The sequence below is a fragment of the Erpetoichthys calabaricus genome, chromosome 18, assembly GCF_900747795.2.
Source record: "Erpetoichthys calabaricus chromosome 18, fErpCal1.3, whole genome shotgun sequence".
NCBI classification, from domain to species: Eukaryota; Metazoa; Chordata; class Cladistia; order Polypteriformes; family Polypteridae; genus Erpetoichthys; species Erpetoichthys calabaricus.
In genome coordinates this window covers 78,062,422-78,088,247 of record NC_041411.2, presented here as the reverse complement: position 1 = coordinate 78,088,247, position 25,826 = coordinate 78,062,422, and the positions used below count along the sequence as shown (strand labels likewise).

The 25,826-nt window shown below is 39.5% G+C and overlaps 1 protein-coding gene across 4 annotated transcripts in view; it reads left to right on the top strand.

The window, feature by feature from the left end:
- The first annotated feature begins 1,976 nt into the window (after positions 1 to 1,976).
- abhd6a (abhydrolase domain containing 6, acylglycerol lipase a) overlaps positions 1,977 to 25,826 on the top strand; it is a 50,585-nt gene continuing 26,735 nt past the window's right edge. The window contains exons 1-5 of one of the 4 annotated variants that reach the window (XM_028824294.2): positions 1,977 to 2,102; positions 4,444 to 4,573; positions 11,278 to 11,414; positions 16,027 to 16,183; positions 22,198 to 22,311. In XM_028824294.2, the coding sequence (XP_028680127.1) occupies positions 11,296 to 11,414; positions 16,027 to 16,183; positions 22,198 to 22,311 (390 nt within the window). In that variant the 5' untranslated portion in view covers positions 1,977 to 2,102; positions 4,444 to 4,573; positions 11,278 to 11,295. The other 3 variants (XM_051921030.1, XM_028824293.2, XM_028824295.2) reach the window with 3 other exon arrangements.

The following is a 25,826-nucleotide window of genomic DNA, read 5'->3' as shown; positions in this document are numbered from 1 at the left end:
ACACCTTTTATTGGCTAACTAGAAAGATTGTATTCAGGCCCTTAATTCAGTACTTTGTGGAAGTCCCTTAGGTAGCAATTCTAGTTTTAGTATTCTTGGCCAAGGCTCCACAAGCTTTGAGCAGTTTATCCCATTCTTTATGTCAGATCCCCGTCAAGATGCTAAAAAGTGAAACATTGCCCAGCCTGAGATGGCATGGACTATGGAGCAGGTCTTCTTCAAAGATCTTCCTATTTTACTGCATTCCTCCTTCCCTCAATTCTGACTAGTCCCTCTGTCCCTGCCACTGAAGAAGCACCCTCATAATGTGATGCTGCCACCAACATGCTTCACAGTTGGCTCAGTATTAGGCAATGACCAGTGACAGCACAAAGAGTTTAATTTTTGATTCATGAAAACAGAATCATTCTCCTCCTCTCAGAGTCCAAGTGAACAATCATATGCCCTGACCAAGGCCTTCCTTGATGATCATTCAATCTGGGCAAACTGACAACTTTAGGATGAGTCCTGGTGGTTGTAAACTTCTTCCATGTCATAATTACCGAGACCACTATGGCCCCGGGAACACTTGGAGCTTTAGGAATGGTTTTATCCCCTTGCTACGATCCTTGCCTTAGCACAGTTTGATCACAGAGGAATTATTTGGACTTCATAACTTGGTTTTTGTCCCGATATGCAGTGTGAAACGTGGGACCTTATATACACAGCTACACTTGTGCCTTTCTAAATAATAATTCTTTTTCTTCACATTTATATAGCGCTTTTCTCAGTACTCAAAGCGTTATCCACACAGGGAGGAACCGGGAAGCGAACCCACAATCTTCCACAGTCTCCTTACTGCAAAGCAGCAGCACTACCACTGCATGTGCAATCAATTCAATGTGCCACTGGTGGACTCCAGTCAATTCATAGACACATCTCAAGTAGAACTGAAACAAACCTGAGCAAATTCTGGAGTGCCTCAGCAAAGGGTGGGCATACTTATATGAATGAGAGATTTCAGTTTTTAATTATTCCTAACTGTGATAATCTTTCTGAAAACATGATTTCACTTTGTCAGTATTGGTTATTGAGTGGTGGGCAAAAATATCAAATTTATCAATTTAAAATTAACTGAACAACACAATACAGTATACAGAAAGCAAAAGGGTCAGAATACTTACTGAATCCACAGTATCATGGCTTCACGTTAGCTAATTATTTCAGGAACAGCCAGTTACCTCTTATTTTGTTGGCTAGCACAGAGTAAATAATTAGCCAGTTCTGTTAGCACGAACAGCATGTAAGATTAGTGTTATCTCTACCATCTCAACGTTTTGCAAGCTACTGGCAGGACTCGTATGCTGTGCTACGTAGATAAGATGGAAAAGGATTTTTTTTTTTCTTCAATGCATCAAATCATAGGAAATTTATACAAATCAGATACATTAGCTGCTCTGCTACAGTCTATGCTCTGTGACGAACAAACTACTGCTGAGAAAAATTCAATAAGATGATCAGTAGGATGAAACACAACGGCTCACTTTGACTTCTATTACTTGTGTTTTTGGCCTGTTGAGAACTCTGAAACATTTAGGAAAACGAGTTCGAGACAGCAACAACCTCGCCCCAAGCTGAAACTCAAAAATAAAGTCACACCGTCGAAAATGTGTGCAGGTTGTAAGCTTATATGGCTTTTCGAACGATCAAGCGAGCCCGGAAAACTGGCATCATCCTTAATTACCTCTAATTACCATTTGAATGTCGTAATTAAACAGGTTTTTTATGCCGTAAACTTTAACAAATATTTATTCATAGATACTCTATTCTGTACCATCAAACACCGTTAGCTCACGGAAGTCTTGTAGAAATAACAGGTTTCGAAGTTCCTTCGGTTTGCTCGCCTGCCGTCCCATTAACGGCGCCTGCACAGGTCAAGCAGGAATAACCGGGCGCGCTACAGCAACGTGAGCGCGCACGGCGTGCAGGAGAGCACACGCGCTACGCATGCGCACCGCACTGACAGTCGGGTTAGACAGCAGAGTCATCTAGAAAATGGAAAGAGTTGAGCTACGTATTCCGCGGTGATAACGTGCACTCTGCTGACATTACGGTCATTGAAGGTAAAGCGTCCTGTCACGTTTAATGATTGTGACTGCTTCTAGGTGTTACTGGGGGTGTTCGTGTCGACGTGCCTGCACGTGTGAGGCGGAGTTGTCAGGATGGGGGCGGACAGGTGAGCTTTTGTGACAGAGCATCGCAATCACGGGACAGACTGACAGGGTCATCGATGGCTTGACGGTTAGTAAAATCAAATTGGCAGAATGTTTAGAGGTCATAGTTATTGATTCGCAGTCTTTAATAATTGCATCGTTTGTGTTGAACTGATGTAGTGGGTTTAACAAAGACAATTTACATGTGTTTAACCTTAAAGGTGCAGCGAGAACTTCGGACTATTCTGTGCAATCGTGTGTGTCGACAATATGGGTGTGAGGCGACTTTGTCCTAAATTCAAAATAAAGACAATCAGAACCAGTCATTTTTAACTGCATTACTTTATTTGTACGATGTGTATAATGAACGTTTTGGCTTATTTATAAGTAGGAATCGAACTGTTAACTAATAGCATGGCAACTCGGTGTCATCTATGTTATATATTCTGCTTTTATTCTATAAAAAGACTCACAATAATGGGATGGCTTATTGCATGTCCCGTTTACTTCCTTATTCCAAACCATAATACACATACATCCCGTAATATACGGTTAATTCCTTCAAACCTGCATTTAAAAAAACGGACAACCCCGCAGATGTTATATCCCTCATCTCAAACAAAAATACATAAAATGTGTTTTTTAACTAAGTCTTCTGTACAGGCAACATTGGTAATGCAAGAGCATCAGTTATCAATAAACACCAACATATTTTCGTCCAAATGTGCTATTATTATAAAGTAATATATTAACTAAATACATTACAACTTAAAGTACACGTTTTAGAATAGTATGAATTTCAAACAACAAATGTATCACCATACATCCTTTACATTTATAAATTCATGATATTTCTAGGCTTGACAGCACGTCTGGATCTTGTGTGGTATAATGATGGACAGTCATTTGGTACATTTTGTGGCTGAGGTGTCTGCTTCATGGTTGGTGATGAAGGTTTGATTTGGCCAGAGTCGTCCTGCACCTCACAAGGATAGTCCATGTCTCGAAACGTGTTCGGGTTTTCTTTGGTGGCAAAGAGATGTCGACGGTTCCTACGGTATACTTGGCCTTCAGATGTCCGGATGTGGTAGGACCTGTTCATATCGGTTGGTTGGATGATTAGATAGATAGATAGATAGATATAAAATCCAACATCTGTCTGTATTTCTGTCCGCTTTTCATGAGAGAACTACTTAACTGATTTAAATCGGGTTTTTTTCTATAATTTGCTTGAACATTCCGGTTGGTTTTTTTTGCGACTTCTCTCATCACCCAAAGTATCATAGTTCGCTCGCAGGAGTGATTTATTTGCGCTAATCCGAGACAGAGGCGGCGGGGCCCTCCTCACTCACATGCTCGCCTCCGTTCAAGTCGCTCTGCCACGTGTTGGAGTGTACCTTACCTCCGCTTACCTAGCGATACTTGTTTGTTTATTGATTTTTAAAATTTGTGGTTAAAGTTAATGGTTTAATAAAATTTGGACAAATAACAGATGTCATGAAAAACCTCACCTCCTTATTTATAAGCTTTAGTTGGTTGAGGTCAGTTGTGGTGATTCAGTGGGTGCTAAAGTGCTTGGGCCCTGACTTGAGGTGCGCCTAAAATTCCTTCTCCGTGGTGCTTACTGTATGTACTGCACCTAAGGGCTTCATTCTGTGGATTCTAATGTTTCCTCCCACGTATGCACCTGTATTGACTAGAGTCTTATATTGTGGATAAAGGTGTGTGGGTATGCATGAACATGTTGTGTGATGCATTTTTCATCCCCTCCATGTTCATTTTCTACTTTAACCCTGATACAGAATGGACAGGCGTCTATGATCATTGACTCTGTAGTGGATAAGCACAGACTGAACCCAGGAGAGGAGTGGATGAAAAGTAGTAACCAGGCTGTTTGTTTTGTCTGCAAATAATATTTCCACTGCGGTGGGTTGGCACCCTGCCCGGGATTGTTTCCTGCCTTGTGCCCTGTGTTGGCTGGGATTGGCTCCAGCAGACCCCCGTGACCCTGTGTTCGGATTCAGCGGGTTGGAAAATGGATGGATGGATAATATTTCCAAGCTGATTATCTTTTCCTGTCATGTGATTTCCTCATTTCCTTGTCATGTGCAGTATTGCTACATAGTTTAAGGGTTTTATTCTATATTGGGGTTAACAACTTTGCAGTAGTTTCCTTGTTGTTCTGTTTGTGAAGGTAATTCATTATTACCTACTTCATACACAAATGGCTGTATACATGTTTTTCTTTCAGTTGCTACATGATTAGGACGTGTCCTACAAAAACTGCTTATACAGCAGCTCAGCTGGGGCAGCCACATTTATTGATCTACAACTCGTCTGTTAAAGCTAGCTGCTATTTATAAGACTTGACACAGAAAAAGGTAGGCCTCTTAAATAGCCCTTAATAATGCATTGTTTAGCATGTTTTTATTTGTACTAACTTTTGTGTGTGGATGATATATGAATACGGTTGAGCTGTGTTTTGTTTCCGGTTTGTTTTTTCATATTTATTTTTCAGTGTAATACTGTATTACAGATTTGTAATTGTACTGCCATTGTGCCTCCTCAATTTGACTTTACACTTAGAAGGACAAAACCACTGATTTGCTTTATTGCATCATGTCACTTTATGTTCTTGTTCTAAAGGTTTCAAATATAGGAAAAAGCAAAGCTAATATTTATTTAATTTTATTGTCTTGTGCAATACTATCATATATAAAATCTGTACTCGGAGAGACTTTGGTCAGTCACTAGGCTGTGAGCCAATCAGGTCACTGGTTAAAATGAGTAAGGGGCACTTAAAAGACCCGAGCAGTTTTGTACAGTTTGTTGTAGTTAGTGATCTGGCTCTGTTGCACACAGAATTAAAAAGGGGAAAAAAAGCTTAAAGTCATAGTATTTATTAATGTCATTTTATTTCTCTTTTTCTTTTGTAATCATATTTGTAGTGCCGTATCTCTCTCTTATAATAAAAAAAATCATGGGAGGATACATGATCTTCTCAGAAGACACTTTGACGTCCCACGAGAGTCCTGCGACAGACACTTTAATGTCACGTGAGAGAGAAGGACAGCTGCTGTACAGGCATTTAAATGAGCAACACGCCGCGTGACAAGCAGAACACACAGCTTGGCAGCAGCAGAAAGCCAGCAGCTGATCCGTCCGCATCTCCTTAGCATGCGTACAGCCACCCCCCTCACCATAACGGCAGAGATGCACGCCCCCTGGGGGGCGAGGGGGCTATTGGTGGGTGAGCGAAGCAAGCAGGGGGAAAAGCCCCATAGTATTGAATAAAAATAATCTTTTAATCTTCCATTTTCTGAATCCCTTTTCGTCATTACAGGTTGTAAGGAACCAGGGCCTGTCACGGTAGCCTTAGGTGCAAGTCATACCTCAAACCCGTGCAGTTCCGTCAGTCACTCGTATCATAAACTTTTAACTTGGGCTAATTTAAACTCTCCACTTCTCCCAGCATGTGAGTCTTTTGGATGTGGGAGGAAACTGGAGTTCTCAGAGAAGACCATCACAAATGTAGAGAGACTATTTCAAATTCTGATAACAACAACAACATTTACTTCTATAGCACGTTTTCATACAAATGGTATAGCTCAAAGTGCTTTACAAGATGAAGAAAGAAAAATATAAAAATAAAATTAGGCAATACTAAGTAAAAAAGTGTAAAGCAAGGTCCAATGACCATGGAGGATAGAAAAAACAAAACAAAAAAAAAACTCCAGAGGGATAAAGAAAAAAAAAAAAACCAAAATCTGCAGGGGTTCCAAGGCCACGAGACCACCCAGCCCCCCCTGAGCATTCTACCTAACATAAATGATCTCAATCAGTCCTCATGGTTTTCAGGCTTCACATGGAAGAGTTAGACGATGATGATGGTCATGTGGACATCTGGCCTTCAATCTGTCAATGTAGGGACTGCATGGTGCCCTGATCAGGTGGTGGTGGAGGCGCAGATCGTCACCAGAGAAAAAACAAAAAAAGAACAGCAGAGAAAGTAGGGGTAAGTACGGACTGTGGAATGTGAATTAGACGCTGTATAGCGTCCGACCCGACACAGATTCACACTGAGGCACGTGTAAAAAGACACAAAGACTTTATTTTTCTTCAGCTGGAGGGCACGTCTTCCCCGTGAACCCCCCAGCCACAACACAGCCCTAAAACTACAGTAACTACAACACTCCTGTTTGGCACCACCACTCCTCCCATCTTGCTTCGTCCTCCACCTCCCGACTCTGGCTCCTTAGTGGTGGTTGCTGGCCCTTTTTATAGCCCACCCGGATCACCTTTTTTCTGATTGCACTTCCGGGCTGGGCGGTAGAGATGTCTAGGCCGGTTCCGGGACCCATGCAGCACCCCATGGCGGCCACCCCAGAGAACTCCATCTCCCATGGAGACCTACGGGAAACTGAGGTACCATCGTCAGCCAGGAAGGCTGCCACCAAGCATCCAGGGGCAGGTACTGAGGAGCCCATGGTTGCTCCCCCGGAACATATGTCGAAGGGGCGTCCCGGCCGCCTGCCACAGGAGCCATGATAAAAATGATATACAGAATATCAGGGTTACACTAAAATGAAGCTATAAGAAAGCCCTATTAAAATAATAGTGTTTTAGCAGTTTTTTTAAAGTGCTCCACTGCATTAGTCTGGCGAATTTCTATCGGTAAGCTATTCCAGCTTTTAGGTGCATAACAACAGAAGGCCGTCTCACCACTTCTTTTAACTTTAGCTCTGGAAATTATAAGCAGACCTTCATTTGGAGATCTAAGGTTACGATTTGGAGTGTAAGGTGAGGTGCGTGCCGAAGTATAGGATGGAGTGAGATTATTTAAGGCTTTGTAAACCATAAGCCCTATTTTAAATTCAAAGACAGTAACCAATTCAAATTCCATACAGTGACCATGCCAGATTTCTAGTCCAGAACTCTGAATCAGTGCGGGGGCATTGCTTAATTTGCTTTGTAGCTGATTAATCTTGTACTCTTCCCATTTAAGTAGAGGAATTTTTCTTTTATTGAACAATTATCATAAGCATCATGGACCTGAACCTAACAGAATTTTTAGTCAATTTAATGGAAGAGAAATGAAGGTGAATAAGTGCTTTGTTCGAAAGTATGGCAAGCCTGAGGCTCCTTTAAGCCAGGGAAATCTTTAGGGAAATATTTGTGAAATGAGCCACTTAAGCCCCCCTGCTGGTGTGAGTGTGCTGACTCTAGCATGCTGCACCGGCAAGATCAAAACTGTAGAGCTGCATTGACTCTGACCTTGGTGCTAGTCGTATTCATTTTATACATGAACTGAAATATGATAGTTATTGTAAAGGTCTGAACTATGCAATGTTTGTTTTTAAAAACAATATTATGAATTATCCATTTTGGATGTCTAAAAGTGTGACATAATTGAGTCTTTGATTCACAATTATTGATAAATACCCACTAGCAGGGACTGTGAAGTTGTATACATAAAAAATATATGAGAAATCATTGTTACATTTGGTGTGAACATAAAAATGATCTTTACCAAAACTTTCATGGAGGAGGAGTGTATAAAAGATGCACAACATCCTGCAACAAATGTAAATTTACTGCTATGAGAAAGCCTTGGCTTTTGTTCATTCTTCAATGTTAAATGAAACTTCCTTCAACTTTCTGAAATGCTGTAAAGTGAATGTAGGCTAAGATACCAAATTAGGGAACTTGTGTACTTTAGTTCAAGACCATGGGGGACAGGTGCCTGTTTATAAGAAAAATACTATTTTCTTTGTTTAAAAAAAAAACTTAAATACAAAAATGAGCAATTCAAGTAAAATGTAAATATTTGTTTTCTTGATCAACTACTTAATTTCTTTCAGAAATGTGCATATCTTGAACATTCACTACATTCATTTGGTTTCTGAAGTTTACAAAAGACTATTTAGTAGCATGCCACTATAGAAAAAGCATCCAAAACATTGGCTGATGGAAAACAAGCTATGAAGAAATAAAATATTTATAGTGGCCAAAAACATGTATGAATCTGTCTGGTTTAGTTGCCTACTTAATATGAATTCATGAAATGGAGCATAAACAGTGATTATTGGGTACAAGTTTTAAGTAATCGATGGAAAAATGGCACCAGCTCTCCAGCTAGCTCGTTGATATTTTACTTTTGCAGCTTTTGTGGACAACACTTTTGGATGTAAGCACTTTCAGCTACATGGTACAGTGAAACCTCGGTTCACGACCATAATTAGTTCCAAAACTCTGGTCGTGAACCGAAGCAATTTCTCCCATAGGATTGTATGTAAATACAATTAATCCGTTCCAGACCGTACAAACTGTATGTAAATATATATATTTTTTAGTTTTTAAGCACAAATATAGTTAATAATACCATAGAATGCACAGCGTAATAGTAAACTAAATGTAAAAACATTGAATAACACTGAGAAAACCTTGAACAACAGAGAAAACAAACACTGCAAGAGTTTGCGCTATAGCGCTAGGAACCGCTCGCTAAAAACACTTTTTTTAATGAGTTTTAAGCACAGGAGAAAAAATGAACATTTGAAAAATCCGTAATTTAATAAACCACCAAGAAAAGTAACATTGCAACAATGCAGGCTATGAACCAATCACTGTAAATAGAACTGAAAACAAAAACAAGCCTTCTCTACCTTATGCCTCCCTCGCTCGCTCTCTCTCTCTCTCTCCTGTGTGTGTGTCTCTCTAGCATGCTCCTGTGTGTGTGCGCGCCTCTCTCTCGTGTGTGTGTGTGTGTGTGCGCGCGTGCATGCGTCTCTCTTTTGCGAGCCTGGAGCGCCTATGTGTGTGTCTCTCTAGAGCGCTCCTGTGTGTGTGCGTGCGCCTCTCTCGCACGTGCTCCTGTGTGTGCCTCTGTCTCTCATGCTGCCTCTGTGTGTGTGTGTGTGTGTGTGTCACGCTCTCTCGCTCTCTGTCTTGCTCGCTGCACAGGAAATGCACAGGGAGAGACTGAACATGTACAAACCGAAAGGGAATCTGGCTTGTTCGTATACCGAGTGTGTGGTCGTGAACCGAGGCAAAAGTTTGGCAAACTTTTTGGTCGTAAACCGAGTTGTACGTGTACCGAGACATTCGTGAACCGAGGTTCCACTGTATTTATGAAAAGTTTCTATAAATATAAGTGTTGGTGATGCATTTTCAGTTTTAATGGACCAAAGCTTTTTATCAGTGTATTTTAGATTTCTTTCAGTCTTGGTTTTTACATTCAAATTGAACATCTGGTTATTCTCTATTATATTCCACACTGCCATTCTCATTCTTTGAACACTAGAATTACCAGAGTCTACGAAAAAACCTGTAGATCCAGCCCACCTTAAATCCGTTCGCACTACTCCCTCGGCATCTTTTGTCCTCTAAATGTGCCGATCAAGACAAGTTGCAAGCAGCCGGCTATTCCATCCCCCCACTGACTTAGAATGTGCACGAACTTCTCCCAGCTCATGCCTTGATTGATTATCTGGGAGTGAAGTGGAGTTTTAGAGTGGAAATAATAGATCGTTATTTGGAACACACGCATTTCATATGTGTTCCGTTTCTACAGTAATCTGTGTAAACACATTTTTAAAAGAGAAACGTTTTTCATATTTTAGTAGTAAATGACAAGATGTAGGCATAAACTATATATACAAGTTTTTTCGTAGGCTGTGGTAATTCTAGTGTTAACTTTGAGTTTTGTGACAGTTTTTAGTCTCCTCTCCTTGCCCACTTTGTGTGTTACACTGTTGACTTAAGATTTACTTTGCTGTACTGCCTGGAGGAAGAGACTCGGCACACACAGTCGTGGCCAAAAGTTTAGAGAATGACCCAAGTGTTGGTTTTCATAAAGTTTGCTGCTTTAGTGTTTTTAGATCTTTCTGTCAGGTGTTTTTATGGTGTACTGAAGTAGAATTACAAGCAGTTCATAAGTTTCAAAGGCTTTTATTGACAGTTACATTTAATTTTATGCAAAGAGTCCATATTTGCAGTGTTGGCCCTTCTTTCTTTTTCAAGACCTCTGCAAATCACCCTGGCAGGCTGTCTGTCCATCAACTTCTGGGCCCAATCCTGACTGATGGCAACCCATTCTTGCAGAATCAGTGCTTGGAGTTTGCCAGAATTTGTTTTTTTTTTGTTTTTTTGTCCATCTGCCTCTTGAGGATTGACCACAAGTTCTCAATGGGATTAAGTTCTGAGGGGTTTCCTGGCCGCGGACCCCAAATTTTGATGTTTTGTTCCCCGAGCCACTTAGTTCAGACTTTTGCCTTATGGCTCGGTGCTCCATCATGCTGGAAAAGGCATTGTGGGTCACCAAACTGTTCTTGGATGGTTGGAAGAAAGTTGCTCTCGAAGGATGTTGTGGTCCCATTCTTTATTCATGGCTGTCTTCTTAGGCAAAATTGTGAGTGAGCTCTGCACTGCCTTGGCTGAGAAGCAACCCCACCTGACATGAATGGTCTCCGGATGCTTTACTGTTGGCCTGACACAGGACTGATGATAGCGCCGCTCACCTTTTCTTCTCTAGACAATCTTTATTTCCAGATGCCCCAAACAATCGGAAAGGGGATTCATTAGCGTGGAAGTGACCTGGGCTGATCCTAGTTGCTCACACTATCTGGAATTATCACATTCTCCTCATTTCTATGTTTTCTCTAGGTCTTCTAGTTTTTATCTTATCTTATAGATGTCCATGCTAGGTTCGGTGTTGTCCTGATATAAATTTTAGTGAGTAAGTCTTTAATGACCTATATGGTTTGGTGTTACAGCAGCTTGGATATGCTCCAGCTTCTTGCCATCATCTTACACCATACTAACATGAAGTGAATTTCAGTGCCTTTTCTATGTTCTTCAAGTAAATTGCTTCATTCATTTTTTATATTGTTCATTGCACTTCTGAACATTGAGTGCTATTAATTATTGATAAAATGCAATAAACAGTTAAAATAATTTCTTTTGAATATTAGAAATTGCTGTTGACCTTTTCTAAAACCTACACTTTTTTGTGATAACAGTTATTTTGCTTTTTCTGCTGCTCTAGTCAAATACTGTAGAAGTCACATTTTCTTGTCTGTTACAGAGACAGCTCCTTTGCAACATGGATTTGGACATGTTTAGCATGATTGCTGTTGCCAGTGGGATGTTAGCTGTTCCAATCTTGGCATTCATTGCCTGCTTCTTTCTATGGCCGTCTGCTCTCATCAATTTCTATAACTGGTAATGTCTGTTATGATCCTATTGTTAGTTTTATATTATCAAACACTATGCTGCCTTAGACATATAATGAGGTAATGTTCATCAGCTACAGTAGATCTACCTTGTGAGATTTGCTATCGTGCTATCATTAGGTTTTTATATCCAAAAGGACTAACTTCAAGGGACGTCTGTGGGTTCAAATAACATTAATAACATCTGAACAAAATGGAAGAACTTAGAGACAAACACCTAATGGTAAAGGTATAGTATTTATCTACTGTTGAAGGTTAGGAGTCTTGTTGGATTATTTTTCCCCTAGAATTGGAGATGTTCAGTAACAGTAAATTATCATAGTATATGTGTAAAGGCGCAGTTTGCACATCTTATAAAGGCCACACCATTTCCAGCATCCATGGTGAAATTACAGTTCCTCTCCCCAGTTGCTTCTAACTGGTGAAGTGTAGAGCGTCCAATATGAGGGGGACCTTGGTGTGACAGTAGGGGGCGCTGTCACACCTCCAAACCCACAGACAACACGTCCAAACACCAGGTAAAGGTCCCAATATTAAATTTGTTATAATAATAATGTGCACAAAGCACCCCCACCTCCATGATACACCAAATACTCAATAATAATCAATAAACAATAATCAAATCCTCCACTTCACCCAGCAGCTCTGTCGCACTTCCTCCCAACTCCGGCTCAGCCTGCTGGGTTTCCCACAGATCTTTTTATAGTCCTTGACCCAGAAGTGCTCCTGTCCTTCACTTCCGGGTCAGATGAACTTTTCTTTTTCTTCAGCCTGGAAGTACTTCATTTCTTCTGTACCTGTGACGAGGTAGTACTTCCGGGCTATAATAAAAACAGTTGTGCCTCCCTGCAGTGTTCCCTGGCGGCCCCCATTGCATCCAGCAGGGCTGAGCAGCCGAACTCCATTGTCCATAATGCCCTGCGGGAATTCGAGGGCACCTCTATGCTGCAGGGAGGACTCCCTCTAGCGACCTGGGGGTTTTGGCAAAAAACTTTTTCCTAGAGAAACTTGAACAATTCTGTTTGCATTAAACTATTTAGTTTGTGATTCGAAACTCTATTTTATAATTAGTCTTTTTCCTGGTCATCCAGGCATACTTTGTAAAATACTTAAAAGATACAACATTTGTTTTTTATTTTTATTCTGTTTTGTGTGCAACCTAACAAATCCAACTGAAATGTTTACAACGTATCAGACATTATCACAGCAGTTTTTCATTTTGAACATCTGTTTTACAGTTTTCCAGCTGATGCATGCTTTAACATGCCACTTAAAAAATAGAAATAACTTCTAATGTTTTAAAAAATGTCAAAGTGTCTATTGCCAGAAATGAAAACATGTTGAAACTTTAACTGTACTTCTGGCCAACACCTAACCCAAAAATGAAACCTTTCATTATTTAGTCCAGTATTTCAAGTATTTGGTGGAGTGGTGGCTCTGAGGCTAGGGATCTGCACTGGCAATCAGAAGGTTGCCGGTTCGAATCCCGTAAATGCCAATAAGGACTCTGCTCTGTTGGACCCTTGAGCACGGCCCTTAACCTGCAATTGCTGAGCACTTTGAGTAGTGAGAAAAGCACTATATAAATGCAAAGAATTATTAAGTGTTTGACAGATGGAACTAAAGAGAATAACGTCTCTGTGTTGTGTTGTGTCTTAGTGAAGGTAAAAATAAATTAATTATCTACTTGGTCTGGAGCAGACTGTCATTGCTTGCCCGATGTCAATACCTGTCACACATTTCACAATAAAAGGAAACAAAGAAAATCCAGCATTTGATAACCTGAAGAGTTTTTGTTTTTTTGGTAGCTCGTCAATGAGAAAAGCACAAGTTGTTGATGTAGCTGCGTTTTCCCAAAGTTTCCAAAATTCTGCAGCTCTAACTCAAAAAAAATGGGATTCAACAAAAGCCTGACGCGCAGAAATGATTCCACAGACAAAATATCTTTTGTTTCGTTTTTGTAAAGTTTAGTTAAGTTTCAAAGTAAAACAGTTCACACAAAAAAGAAAATTAAAATAGCAAAAAAAAGGAAAAAATAATAAGAAAAATTTAGTTCTAAGCTTAATCTTGTTACATCTAAAATCGTTACCAAACACTTATGATTTCTGAACCATTTCAAAACGGTCAGAAAACTATGCTTATCCCATTTCTAAACTTAAAATGGGTTTATCAAGTCCCTCTTTACTGGGACCTGTTCTAAACAACAACTAGAGCTTATTATCACACTGTTTCTCAGTTATAGCAAGAAGGTTCTATCTCTTACTAATAAGGGGAAAAGACTATACCATTGTCTATGACTATGGAAGAAATTATATTCTATTCAAAAAAAGCAAACATTAATATGATATGATATTAATATTAATATGTTTAACTCAAAACTTTAACTTTCTATGAGTGGCTCTTACAGTTGACATGAATGTCCAACACAGGTGTAGCTGCGTTTACTCAAAATTACCTGCAGCTTTAGTTTGCTTCATGAGATTCAAGCAATAGTGTGACACGTTGAAACGATTCCATAGACTAAATATCTTAGTTTTTTAAAAGCTTTAATAAAACAGTTCACACAAAAATGGAGAAAAAATAGATATTACAAAGTAAAGAAAAGTTCTTGTTTAAAAAACGTTTTTTTATAGCTTAATTGTTTCGTTTCTTTAAGTTTGCTTATAGAGTTGAACCATTTCTAAATGGTCAGAAAACTGTACGCCTGTCCCATTCACAAACTGCAAATCAGGCCATGCTAGCAATGAGATGAATTCCAAACACACGCTGACTCCATTAACACACTGTGTTACAGATATAGCAAGAAAGTTCTGTCTCATATTAACTTACATGGGTGAAAGGCTATACTATAATCTATAAATATGGAAGAAAATTGTTTAGCTTAAAGCTTTATCCTTCTAAGATTGGCTCTTACAACAGGTTTAGTGTTACCGTATATACTCGCGGTCTTGAAACCCGAAAATTCGATCATAATATCAGACCCCAACTTATACACCTGTTCAAAAATATGACACTTAATTTTTTTATTTTTTCTACATCTTCTTGCCTCCTCCAATCTCGTATCAGTTTCTCAGACACATCAAACTTTGTTGCAGCAGCGTAGTTACCAGTTTCTTTCGCTACTTCAACGACTTTTAATTTAAAACCAGCTTCATATTTTCTTCTGATCGAACGCTCCATCGTAGATAAGGGATGCTCTTACGATAAAGGTGTATAAGGGTGTGAGATACAAAAAACACAAAACAGTGCAAACGTCTCTTCGGAATAGTTCAGGTATTACTTTGTGGTTATGTAGGCACAATACATAGAAATAAAAAGGCTGTGTGATCAGTGGTTACTCTCTCAGGTGGCCGTTAGCATATCATAATCTCTTGGACCAATAGTGTGATTGTTCCGCATTCAACTTATACGACCGACATTATAAAATACCAGAATTTATACGGTAAAATCGACCCCCGACTTATCCACGGGAGAACTTAAATGCGAATATATATGGTATTTACAATTGGGGCCCTTCTAATGATAATGTACACTTTAATGTTTGAATGTTAGGGATTTGACACTTTTTTCCATTGTCACTTTACCAAAGTAAATTACTGTTTTGAAACCATTCCAATTGTGTCATTCTGTACATGGAAATAAATAAATAAAAGCTGAAAGATAGCATAGAGGTGCTGAAGGGGTGACACTGGAGCGCTTGATCTCCAGTCCTCCCTTGATAGGTCGCATAATGCTTTACCTTATACTGAGGAGACCTCATGGTCTTCTGGTAGGGATGGCAGTAAGTACTACACTGTATTTTTAAACTCACATTTAAAGTGAAAAGCTACAAATCAAATATACTTTGTTTGGTCATTATCTCCCACCCAATGGCACTGTCTATGCACTGTTTTTAACACTTATCCAGATATTCTACTCAAAGAAAATCATTGACTATCCCTGCAGTAGAATTTAAGTAGTTAATTCGGTAAACTGTATTTTACGTGCCATACGGTTACATTCATTTTGGATTCAGAATTAAAACTTCACTGTCTACAAACCCTCAATTCACTTCAGTGTCTGAGGAAAATTTGAAGTACATGGTGAGATAAAGCAGCATGCGTTCTAGGTCACTTAAACTAATGACAAACACACCAAGCTTTTTACTATAAACCAGACATGCAAGAATAGTATTATTAAATTAGAACACATCACAAAAGCAATCTGGCTTTGGCATGAACTCGATCAGTTTGTAGTATCACAGAAAAAAATTAGCACTGCTTTGAAAAATAAAAGATTTTCAAAATTTGTGCTGAAAATGTAAAACTTAAACTGAATTTCTGATTTAAAGAGTAAATAAGATGTTTTGCTCTGTGTATTAAGTGGTTATCAAAAGATACTGTACGTTGTATGACGTCAAATTAAATTTAAAACTCTAAATCATATAGATTGGCCAATGTTATTGAAAAACTGTAGATAACTGAAGTTGTCCTTGGTATGTTTGGACTGTTGCAATCCAGTTAGAGCAGTAGTTTAGCCTTTGGTTGAAAGTGAAGCAAAGAAGAATATTTTAAGATACTGCCTTATTTAAGAATTTAATTATTTTTTATGCCTTTGTATAGGTACTGGCGAAGAGCTCTTGGTATGCAGGTAAAGCATGCAGAACATGGAAAGTACCGCTTCTCTTATTCTTTTCGGGGTAAGCAAGGGAACCAGCCATCAATCCTAATGCTACATGGCTTCTCAGCTCACAAAGACATGTGGTTGTCTGTTGTCAAGGTTAGTGTCAGTCTTACATTCTGGGATCTTTGAATGCTTGGTACAAGTGAATCTCTACATATTTTTTTCTAGTTAAGGTTAATTGCTATGCAATATTTATAGCACTTTTTTATGTTTTACATATTTTTCAAATTTATCAGACAAACCAAGGAACTGCTTATTGACTTTTGCCTCACGAAAGTGTTCTGTCCAGTCACTATTAAGAGAGTGGATGTGGAGGTGATGCACTGCTACAAGTAACTGGGGGTCCACATCAGTGATAAGCTTGACTGGTCTCATAACACAAAGAAACTACAGAAGAAAGGGTAGATGTTTTTTAAGGAGACTTTGTTCCTTTAATGTGGGTAGTGACATCCTTTACGTGTTCTGCAACCCTTCAGATGGCAAGTGTGACTTTCTATACAGTAGTGTGCATGGCTTATTTCATCATTTCAAGATAGACCCACCGAATCCAAAAAGGCAGAATCAGGTATTGGACGCACTTTCGACTCACTGGAGGTAGTAGAGGAGAGAATGAAGGCAAAACTGATGGCCATTATGAACAATGCTGCACACTCTTTCTGTGAGACACTTATCATTGAATACGTTCAGCCAGTGAATTATTCAGCAAAGGTGTGTCAAGAAACGCTACTAGGGCTCCTTAATATGAACTGGCAATATGACTTATTGAATGCCTCACTGTGACTGCTCTTTTTATCTTTAACCAAGGTTCTTGTTTATTATTATACTATTTATTTATTTATTGAGCTTCTGTAAAAGGTAAAATTTCACCCTTGGGGACAAATTTCTATCTATCTATCTATCTATCGGCAACACCACCTGTCTATAGCATAAATTCTGCCGACTACGCCAAGTGCTTTTTTATAGAGTCACACCACAATGCCATCCTAGGTTACTATCTATCTACAGTGCATCCGGAAAGTATTCCCAGTGCATCACTTTTTGCACATTTTGTTATGTTACAGCCTTATTCCAAAATGGATTAAATTAATTTTTTCCCTCAGAATTCTACACACAACACCCCATAATGACAACAAGAAAAAAGTTTATTTGAGGTTTTTGCAAATTTATTAAAAATAAAAAAAAAGAGAAATCCCATGTACATAAGTATTCATTGCCTTTGCCATGAAGCTCCAAATTAAGCTCAGGTGCTTCCTGTTTCCCCTGATCATCCTTGAGATGTTTCTGCAGCTTCATTGGAGTCCACCTGTGGTAAATTCAGTTGACTGGACATGATTTGGAAAGGCACACACCTGTCTATATAAGGTCCCACAGTTGATAGTTCATGTCAGAGCACAAACCAAGCATGAAGTCAAAGGAATTGTCTGTAGACCTCCGAGACAGGATTGACTCGAGGCACAAATCTGGGGAAGGTTACAGAAAAATTTCTGCTGCTTTGAAGGTCCCAATAAGCACAGTGATCTCCATCATCTGTAAGTGGAAGAAGTTCAAAACCACCAGGACTCTTCCTAGAGCTGGCCGGCCATCTAAACTGATCGATCGGGGGAGAAGGGCCTTAGTCAGGGAGGTGACCAAGAACACGATAGTCACACTGTCAGAGCTCCAGAGGTCCTCTGTGGAGAGAGGAGAACCTTCCAAAAGGACAACCATCTCTGCAGCAATCCACCAATCAGGCCTGTATGGTAGAGTGACCAGACGGAAGCCACTCCTTAGTAAAAGGCACATGGCAGCCCACCTGGAGTTTGCCAAAAGGCACCTGAAGGACTCTCAGACCATGAGAAACAAAATTCTCTGGTCTGATGAGACAAAGATTGAACTCTTTGGTGTGAATGCCAGGCGTCACGTTTGGAGGAAACCAGGCACCGCTCATCACCAGGGCAATACCATCCCTACAGTGAAGCATGGTGGATGTTTTTCAGTGGCAGGGACTGCGAGACTAGTCAGGATAAAGGGAAAGATGACTGCAGCAATGTACAGAGACATCCTGGATGAAAACCTGCTCCAGAGCACTCTTGATCTCAGACTGGGGCGACGGTTCATCTTTCAGCAGGACAACGACCCTAAGCACACAGCCAAGATATCAAAGGAGTGGCTTCAGGACAACTCTGAGAATGTCCTTGAGTGGCCCAGCCAGAGCCCAGACTTGAATCTGATTGAACATCTCTGGAGAGATCTTAAAATGGCTGTGCACCGACGCTTCCCATCCAACCTGATGGAGCTTGAGAGGTGCTGTAAAGAGGAATGGGCGAAACTGGCCAAGGATAGGTGTGCCAAGCTTGTGGCATCATATTCAAAAAGACTTGAGGCTGGAATTGCTGCCAAAGGGGCATCGACAAAGTATTGAGCAAAGGCTGTGAATACTTATGTACATGGGATTTCTCAGTTTTCTTATTTTTAATAAATTTGCAAAAACCTCAAGTAAACTTTTTTCATGTTGTCATTATGGGGTGTTGTGTGAAGAATTCTGAGGAAAAAATTAATTTAATCCATTTTGGAATAAGGCTGTAACATAACAAAATGTGCAAAAAGTGATGCGCTGGGACTACTTTCCGGATGCACTCTATCTATCTATCTATCTAGGTCAAGAACAGAAACTAATCTTCAAATAGCAACAGCTTTAATGTTAGTGTTCATCTTTTAGAATTTCTGCTATTATACATATTTAAATTTCACTAATATGGAAGAAAAATCATCTTTGTGCTACTTTCTTTTGCCAGTGTTTGTAAAGAGAGCTCCATACATACAGTATTTGCCCTTAACCCTGACTAGTCTCCCAGTCCCCAACCCCATAACATAATGCTGCCACCACCATGCCTCACCATTGAAATGGAATTGCGTAGATGATGAAAGGTGCCTAGTTTCCTGCAGACATGATGCTTAGAACTGAGGCCAAACAGTTTAATCTTGGTTTCATCACACCAGAGAATCTTGTTTCTCATAGTCCAAGAATGCAAACTTCAAGTTGGCTTTCATGTGTCGTCTGGCCACTCTGCCATAATATCCAGTTTAGTGGAGTGTTGAAGTGGTGTTTTTCCTTCTGGAAGTTTTTCCCCATCTTCAGATAGGTTCTCAGCTGCTTAGCCAGAAACTTTTCAATAAAGAACAGAATAGAATGGGCTTGACCCTCCAGCCATATTTCAAGTTTCATAGCAAAAGGTCTGAATGCTTATGTTAATGTGATACTTAAGTTTTTTAAAATTTTTTAACACATTTTCAAAAATTCCTTAAATCCTGTTTTCACTTTGTCACTCTGGGGTATTGAGTGTTGCTCGATATCTGGGGGGAAAAAGTGAATTTAAACAATTTTAGCAACAAGCTGCAACATAACCAAATTTGAAAAAGAGAAGTGGCCTGAATACTTTTTAAAGGCAGTGCATTTACAGGTAACCTGTCAGTAGAGAAAACTTTGTGTTAAATGCTGAGCCTTTATCAGGAAGGATGAGGCTTATTCATTTATTTCTGCACTCGTCTTGATTGTTGAGAAAAATGTAAAAGAATTTTTGATCTGTACAGTTTCTTCTCAACTAAATTTCATGTTCTTCATTCAGCTTCAGTGATGAATTGCAGAAGTATTTGGGTTTTGTTTTATTAATCATTGAATAATGTCATGTCTGCCCTCCTCCACATGCTGCTTTTGTGACTGTTGCCAGGAAAAGTAAGCTTAATGACAATGCGTGGATAGATGAGTGGAATAAGAGACACATTGTGTACAAAACACATTGTAACAAATTACAAAATAAAAAAAAACGGTGAAATGGTTCTCTTGACTTAAACGTCAAGTTCTAAATGCTGCCTTGGTTGTACTTTTGAAGAATAGCAAGATTGTCCTGACTTCTGAAACACAAATACAACTCAATTTCAATACAATACTGTCTGTACTGTAAATTAGTACTGCTTGTCTTTCCACGCCATAGCTAGCTTAGGCATAGTGTTTTTCTTTGCCTGTTGTTAATTAAAAAGAAAATAAAAAGGCAGGTTTACAATTAGTTTAATAGGAATGCATCATCGAAAGTTTGGGTCCCAAAGTTATTGAGATAATAGAGATTATGCCTGCCTAGTCTGCTGAAGAGCATTTTATTCAATACTGAATAAATGTTAACAACAAACAGGAAAACTACCTTTAATTTCCGCAATGCCTTTCTGTAGTGATTTGTGTTGTAAGCAGTAGCACAAATGCTCAGTTATAGCAAGCTAAGTGACTTGCTCACAATTACACAGTGAGCCAGCAGCAGTGAATAAATAAGCAAACTAACACTTTGAAGTCCATGGTCTTAACCATAGATAAGTGTTAAAGAAGGAGTCATTCATCCAAGATGATTTAAAAACACCCATTTCTGCACAGAAAACAAGCTCTTTTTTTATTCAGAGGAAAACGAACACCAGGTCAGCTTTCCTTAACCTTGTCTTACTAACTACTGCATAAATTATACTGTCTTGTTTTGATGATGGCAAAAGAAGATGGTACTTTCAAAAAAAGTGCCATTATATTACCTTGAAAATGTATCTGTACATTAATATACAGTAATCCCTCCTCCATCGCGGGGGTTGGGTTCCAGAGCCACCCGCGAAATAAGAAAATCCGCGAAGTAGAAACCATATGTTTATATGGTTATTTTTATATTGTCATGCTTGGGTCACAGATTTGCGCAGAAACACAGGAGGTTGTAGAGAGACAGGAACGTTATTCAAACACTGCAAACAAACATTTGTCTCTTTTTCAAAAGTTTAAACTGTGCTCCATGACAAGACAGAGATGACAGTTCTGTCCCACAATTAAAAGAATGCAAACATATCTTCCTCTTCAAAGGAGTGCGTGTCAGGAGCACAGAATGTCACATAGATAGAGAAAACAATCTCTAGCAAACAAATCAATGGTGCTGTTTGGCTTTTAAGTATGCGAAGCACCGCGGCACAAAGCTGTTGAAGGCGGCAGCTCACACCCCCTCCGTCAGGAGCAGGGAGAGAGAGAGAGAGAGAGAGACAGAGTTTGTTTTTCAAGCAAAAATCAATACGTGCCCTTCGAGCTTTTAAGTATGCGAAGCACCGTGCAGCATGTCGCTTCAGGAAGCAGCTGCACAAAAGATAGCAACGTGATGATAATCTTTCAGCATTTTTAGACGAGCGTCCGTATCGTCTAGGTGTGCGAACAGCCCCCCTGCTCAATCCCCATACGTCAGGAGCACAGATAGTCAGCGCAAGAGAGAGAGAAAAGTAAGCTGGGTAGCTTCTCAGCCATCTGCCAATAGTGTCCCTTGTATGAAATCAACTGGGCAAACCAACTGAGGAAGCATGTACCAGAAATTAAAAGACCCATTGTCCGCAGAAATCCGCGAACCAGCAAAAAATCCGCGATATTTAAATATGCTTACATATAAAATCCGCGATGGAGTGAAGCCGCAAAAGGCAAAGCGCGATATAGCGAGGGATCACTGTATAGCTGCTTTATAGTGCCCCACGTGCACAGCTTTACATGCATGTGGACGGCTGATTCAAGCAAAGAGACTTACCGGCTTGGCATAAGAAGACCAAACAGTTGAGCTACACCTGTGCCAATCACCAAAGCAGGTGCCCGCTTACCGTGTAACTTCCATTTGCCTGTGGGAATATGACAATCACCTACACTAGGCGCTCTTAAACAATATACTTTGACCCAATCAAACAATTTCAAATTAGTTTTACAATAAAGCAAAATTAATAAGAATATAAGAAATTTGGCAAATGATAAGAGACCGTTCAGTCCATCAAGCTTGTTTGTTTAGCTAATTTGGCAGGCATTTTACTAATGGTGTGCTCGATTAACTGATTGTGCTGAGCTGTTGTTAACCTTTTGAATATTTCATGATATCTTGCGCTATTACATTATGTTAAGTCTTAGTTGGTAGAGGCGTAGGTATCTGAGGTGATTTTAAGAAGATGTAATACTATACTTCTTACTGATCTGAAATCACTTAAGTGTTAAAAATAATGACATATTTTAACTCCGTCTTGTTCAAGTTTTCTGCTTGAAAGTTGAAACTCCAACCCTCTCTGATGAATGATTGTTTTTGATTTAGTTTCTTCCCAAGCACTTGCACTTGGTCTGTGTTGACATGCCTGGCCATGGGGGCACTTCTCGCTCTGCTGGTGAAGATTACACTGCAGAAGGCCAGGTGAAGAGAATACATCAGGTATGTACAAGTCTGATACTAGCACTTTGTGCAGAGCTGCAACTAATATATGTGAATATTCTGTAGTGAAAGAAGTGTGTAACATTTGTACAGGACATTCCATCCATTATGGTTCTGTGTTTTTGTATCGGCCTTGTTAGTGATGCACCGATAAGGAAATTCTGGACAATACAGATAACTGATATGTTTTTGTCCATCTTTACCAGTATCGATAACCGATGGCCAATATATATACAGTAATCCCTCCTCCATCGCGGGGGTTGCGTTCCAGAGCCACCCGCGAAATAAGAAAATCCGCGAAGTAGAAACCATATGTTTATATGATTATTTTTACATTGTCATGCTTGGGTCACAGATTTGCGCAGAAACACAGGAGGTTGTAGAGAGACAGGAACGTTATTCAAACACTGCAAACAAACATTTGTCTCTTTTTCAAAAGTTTAAACTGTGCTCCATGACAAGACAGAGATGACAGTTCCGTCTCACAATTAAAAGAATGCAAACATATTTTCCTCTTCAAAGGAGTGCGCGTCAGGAGCAGAGTCTGTCAGAAAGAGAGGAAAGCAAACAAATCAATAGGGCTGTTTGCTTTTAAGTATGCGAAGCACCGCGGCACAAAGCTGTTGAAGGCGGCAGCTCACACCCCCTCCGTCAGGAGCAGGGAGAGAGAGAGAGACAGAGTTTGTTTTTCAATCAAAAATCAATACGTGCCCTTCGAGCTTTTAACCGCCAACTCCCTAAATATTCCCCATGCCAGGAGAAATCTGAACAATTTTCGTTTTTTTACTTTACATTTATTCAAGCAGTATTTACCTGCTGAAATACCTGCTGAAATGTTTCAAATAAATGGTCAATCAAAGGACGTAGCTTGAACAAGCGGTCACGGTTTGGATCTTTCATATCTGGCTCAGATAACGGGCAGCAGTCCAGTTGATATGCTGGGGATACACCCACTCATCGCCATCATCCGATGCGTCGTCATTCACAGTATCATGCAGCGCACGTTGCTGATCATCATTGTCGCTAAAATCTTCTTCAGAACTGCTACAATCATGATCAGAATTATTGTCCAAAATCGCCTGCAAAACCTCACTTGAAGTCAGTTTACGTTTCGCCATATTCATAGCTTTCACTTTCGAATCACATCACGTGAGCGGCCAATACAACCGCAGAGTTGTCGAAATACAACGTAGTAATAATACCCACGCCAAACTTTCAGTTATACTACGCGCCAGGCATTCACATAACCACAGGCAAATGTGCCGGATAATTCCGGCAGTAAGGCGTCAGCAATAAAGCTACGATGCCGGATATATCCGGCAGAGGGCGGTTAAGGGGTTAAGTATGCGAAGCACCGTGCAGCATGTCCTTTCAGGAAGCAGCTACACAAAAGATAGCAACGTGAAGATAATCTTTCAGCATTTTTAGACGAGCGTCCGTATCGTCTAGGTGTGCGAACAGCCCCCCTGCTCAATCCCCCTACGTCAGGATCAGAGAAAGTCAGCGCAAGAGAGAGAGAAAGTAAGTTGGGTAGCTTCTCAGCCATCTGCCAATAGCGTCCCTTGTATGAAATCAACTGGGCAAACCAACTGAGGAAGCATGTACCAGAAATTAAAAGACCCATTGTCCACAGAAATCCGTGAACCAGCAAGAAATCCGCGATATATATTTAAATATGCTTACATATAAAATCCGCGATGGAATGAAGCCGCGAAAGGCGAAGCACGATATAGCGAGGGATTACTGTATGTATATATATATATATATATATATATATATATATATTTATTTATTTATTTATTTATTTACTTCAGGTATGAATGTTTTAGGTATGCTGAAAATATATTATGCATTATCAAAGAAACAACAGTAGCATGTGAAACAGAGATTAACTTTTTATTAACTTGCTGAATTTTATGCTCTTCTTTGCTATATAAGCAGCTAGTTCTTTATGCGGGGGAAAAAGAGCAAGATATGGCTCAGCTCTATAGAAAAAATACTCCAGGTCATGTACAAAAATCTGCTTAACATACACATACTGAGTAACTTAAGCACATCAAGACACCATGCCATTTTGTACATAACATGTTGTGGGTTATACTAAATTTGTTTAAGAAGGAAATAATTCATGGCTACTAAGACCCTTGGCTTGGTTTGCTGGCTCTATAGTCTGGTCACCCACATCAAAACAGGTTAGTTCTGGAGACCCACAAAATGGAATTTATTAATTTTTTTTAACATTATATTGAATGTCTTAAAATCAAATAACATTCCATACAAGCCAGTCAAATTTTACAAAACTAGGTTCGAAACTAGGCCAACAGAGTAAAACTTTAATAGTAGGGGGAAAAAAAATAAATACATAGAATAGAATAAAAAAAGGGAAGAGAATCCGCTTCCTCAATTTTTATTCTTATTCTAAAATGTTATTGATTAGATCCTCCCAGGTTTTAAAAAAGCTTTGCACAGATCTTCTAACTGCGAATTAGACTTATTCCAATTTCAAATAATATATAACATCAGTTACAACATTGACTTAGATTAGGAGAGTTAGGATTCTTCCAGCTGAGCGAGACAAGTCTATGTGCCAATAATGAGGTAAAGGCCATTACAGTTTGTGTGTCCTTCTCCTCTTTAAGCCCCTCTGGGAGCCCACCAAACACAACTGTTAGTGGATTAGGAGGGATTGTGACTCCAAGGCTGTCTGAAAGGCATTTAAAGATTTTTGTCCAGAATGATGTTAATTTGGTGCATGTGGACTAAAACATGTGGCCTAGTGAGGCTGGAGCTCGATTGCAATGTTCGCAGGTTGGATCTCACCCTGGAAACATTTTAAACAAGAGAGATGTGCTTAATAAAAGATTTAAAATTGAATGATAGATAGACAGATAGTGTGGAAGTAAAAAACTCCTTCCGAGGAAGACAGGACAAGTTCAATCAATTAGATTTTTATTCAGTCACAGATGAGTACATGGATTCTACGTTGCAAGGCAGAAGAGCAAAATTACATTTTTGTCCATTGGTTTGTATACCTTTTTCTTCCTTCCCCTTATTTCTTTAAAGATTAACATAATATCGTTTACCTAAACAGTTTATTTAAGTACGCTAATGGGCCATCTATTCTTATTTTTTTTTCCACTTGTCAGATAGACCCTAAAGAAGGAAAGGTCAGCTCTCTTGTGTCAAAGAGACGCGTTCCTAAGAAACTGGGAATTGTCTTTGGTCAGCTTGCTGGACCCTGTTTTATGACAGACGCCTGTATGAATAATCTGCTGTTATAGAAAAACAGCTTTGTCAGCTATTAACCCTTAGTAGCTTGCAAGCAGTTAATTTTTCTTTCACGATAGATAGATAGATAAAGATAGATAGATAGATACTTTATTAATCCCAAGGGGAAATTCACATACTCCAGCAGCATACTGATACAAAAAACAATATTAAATTAAAGAGTGATAACAATGCAGGTATAACAGACAATAACTTTGTATAATATTAACGTTTAACCCCCGATGGAA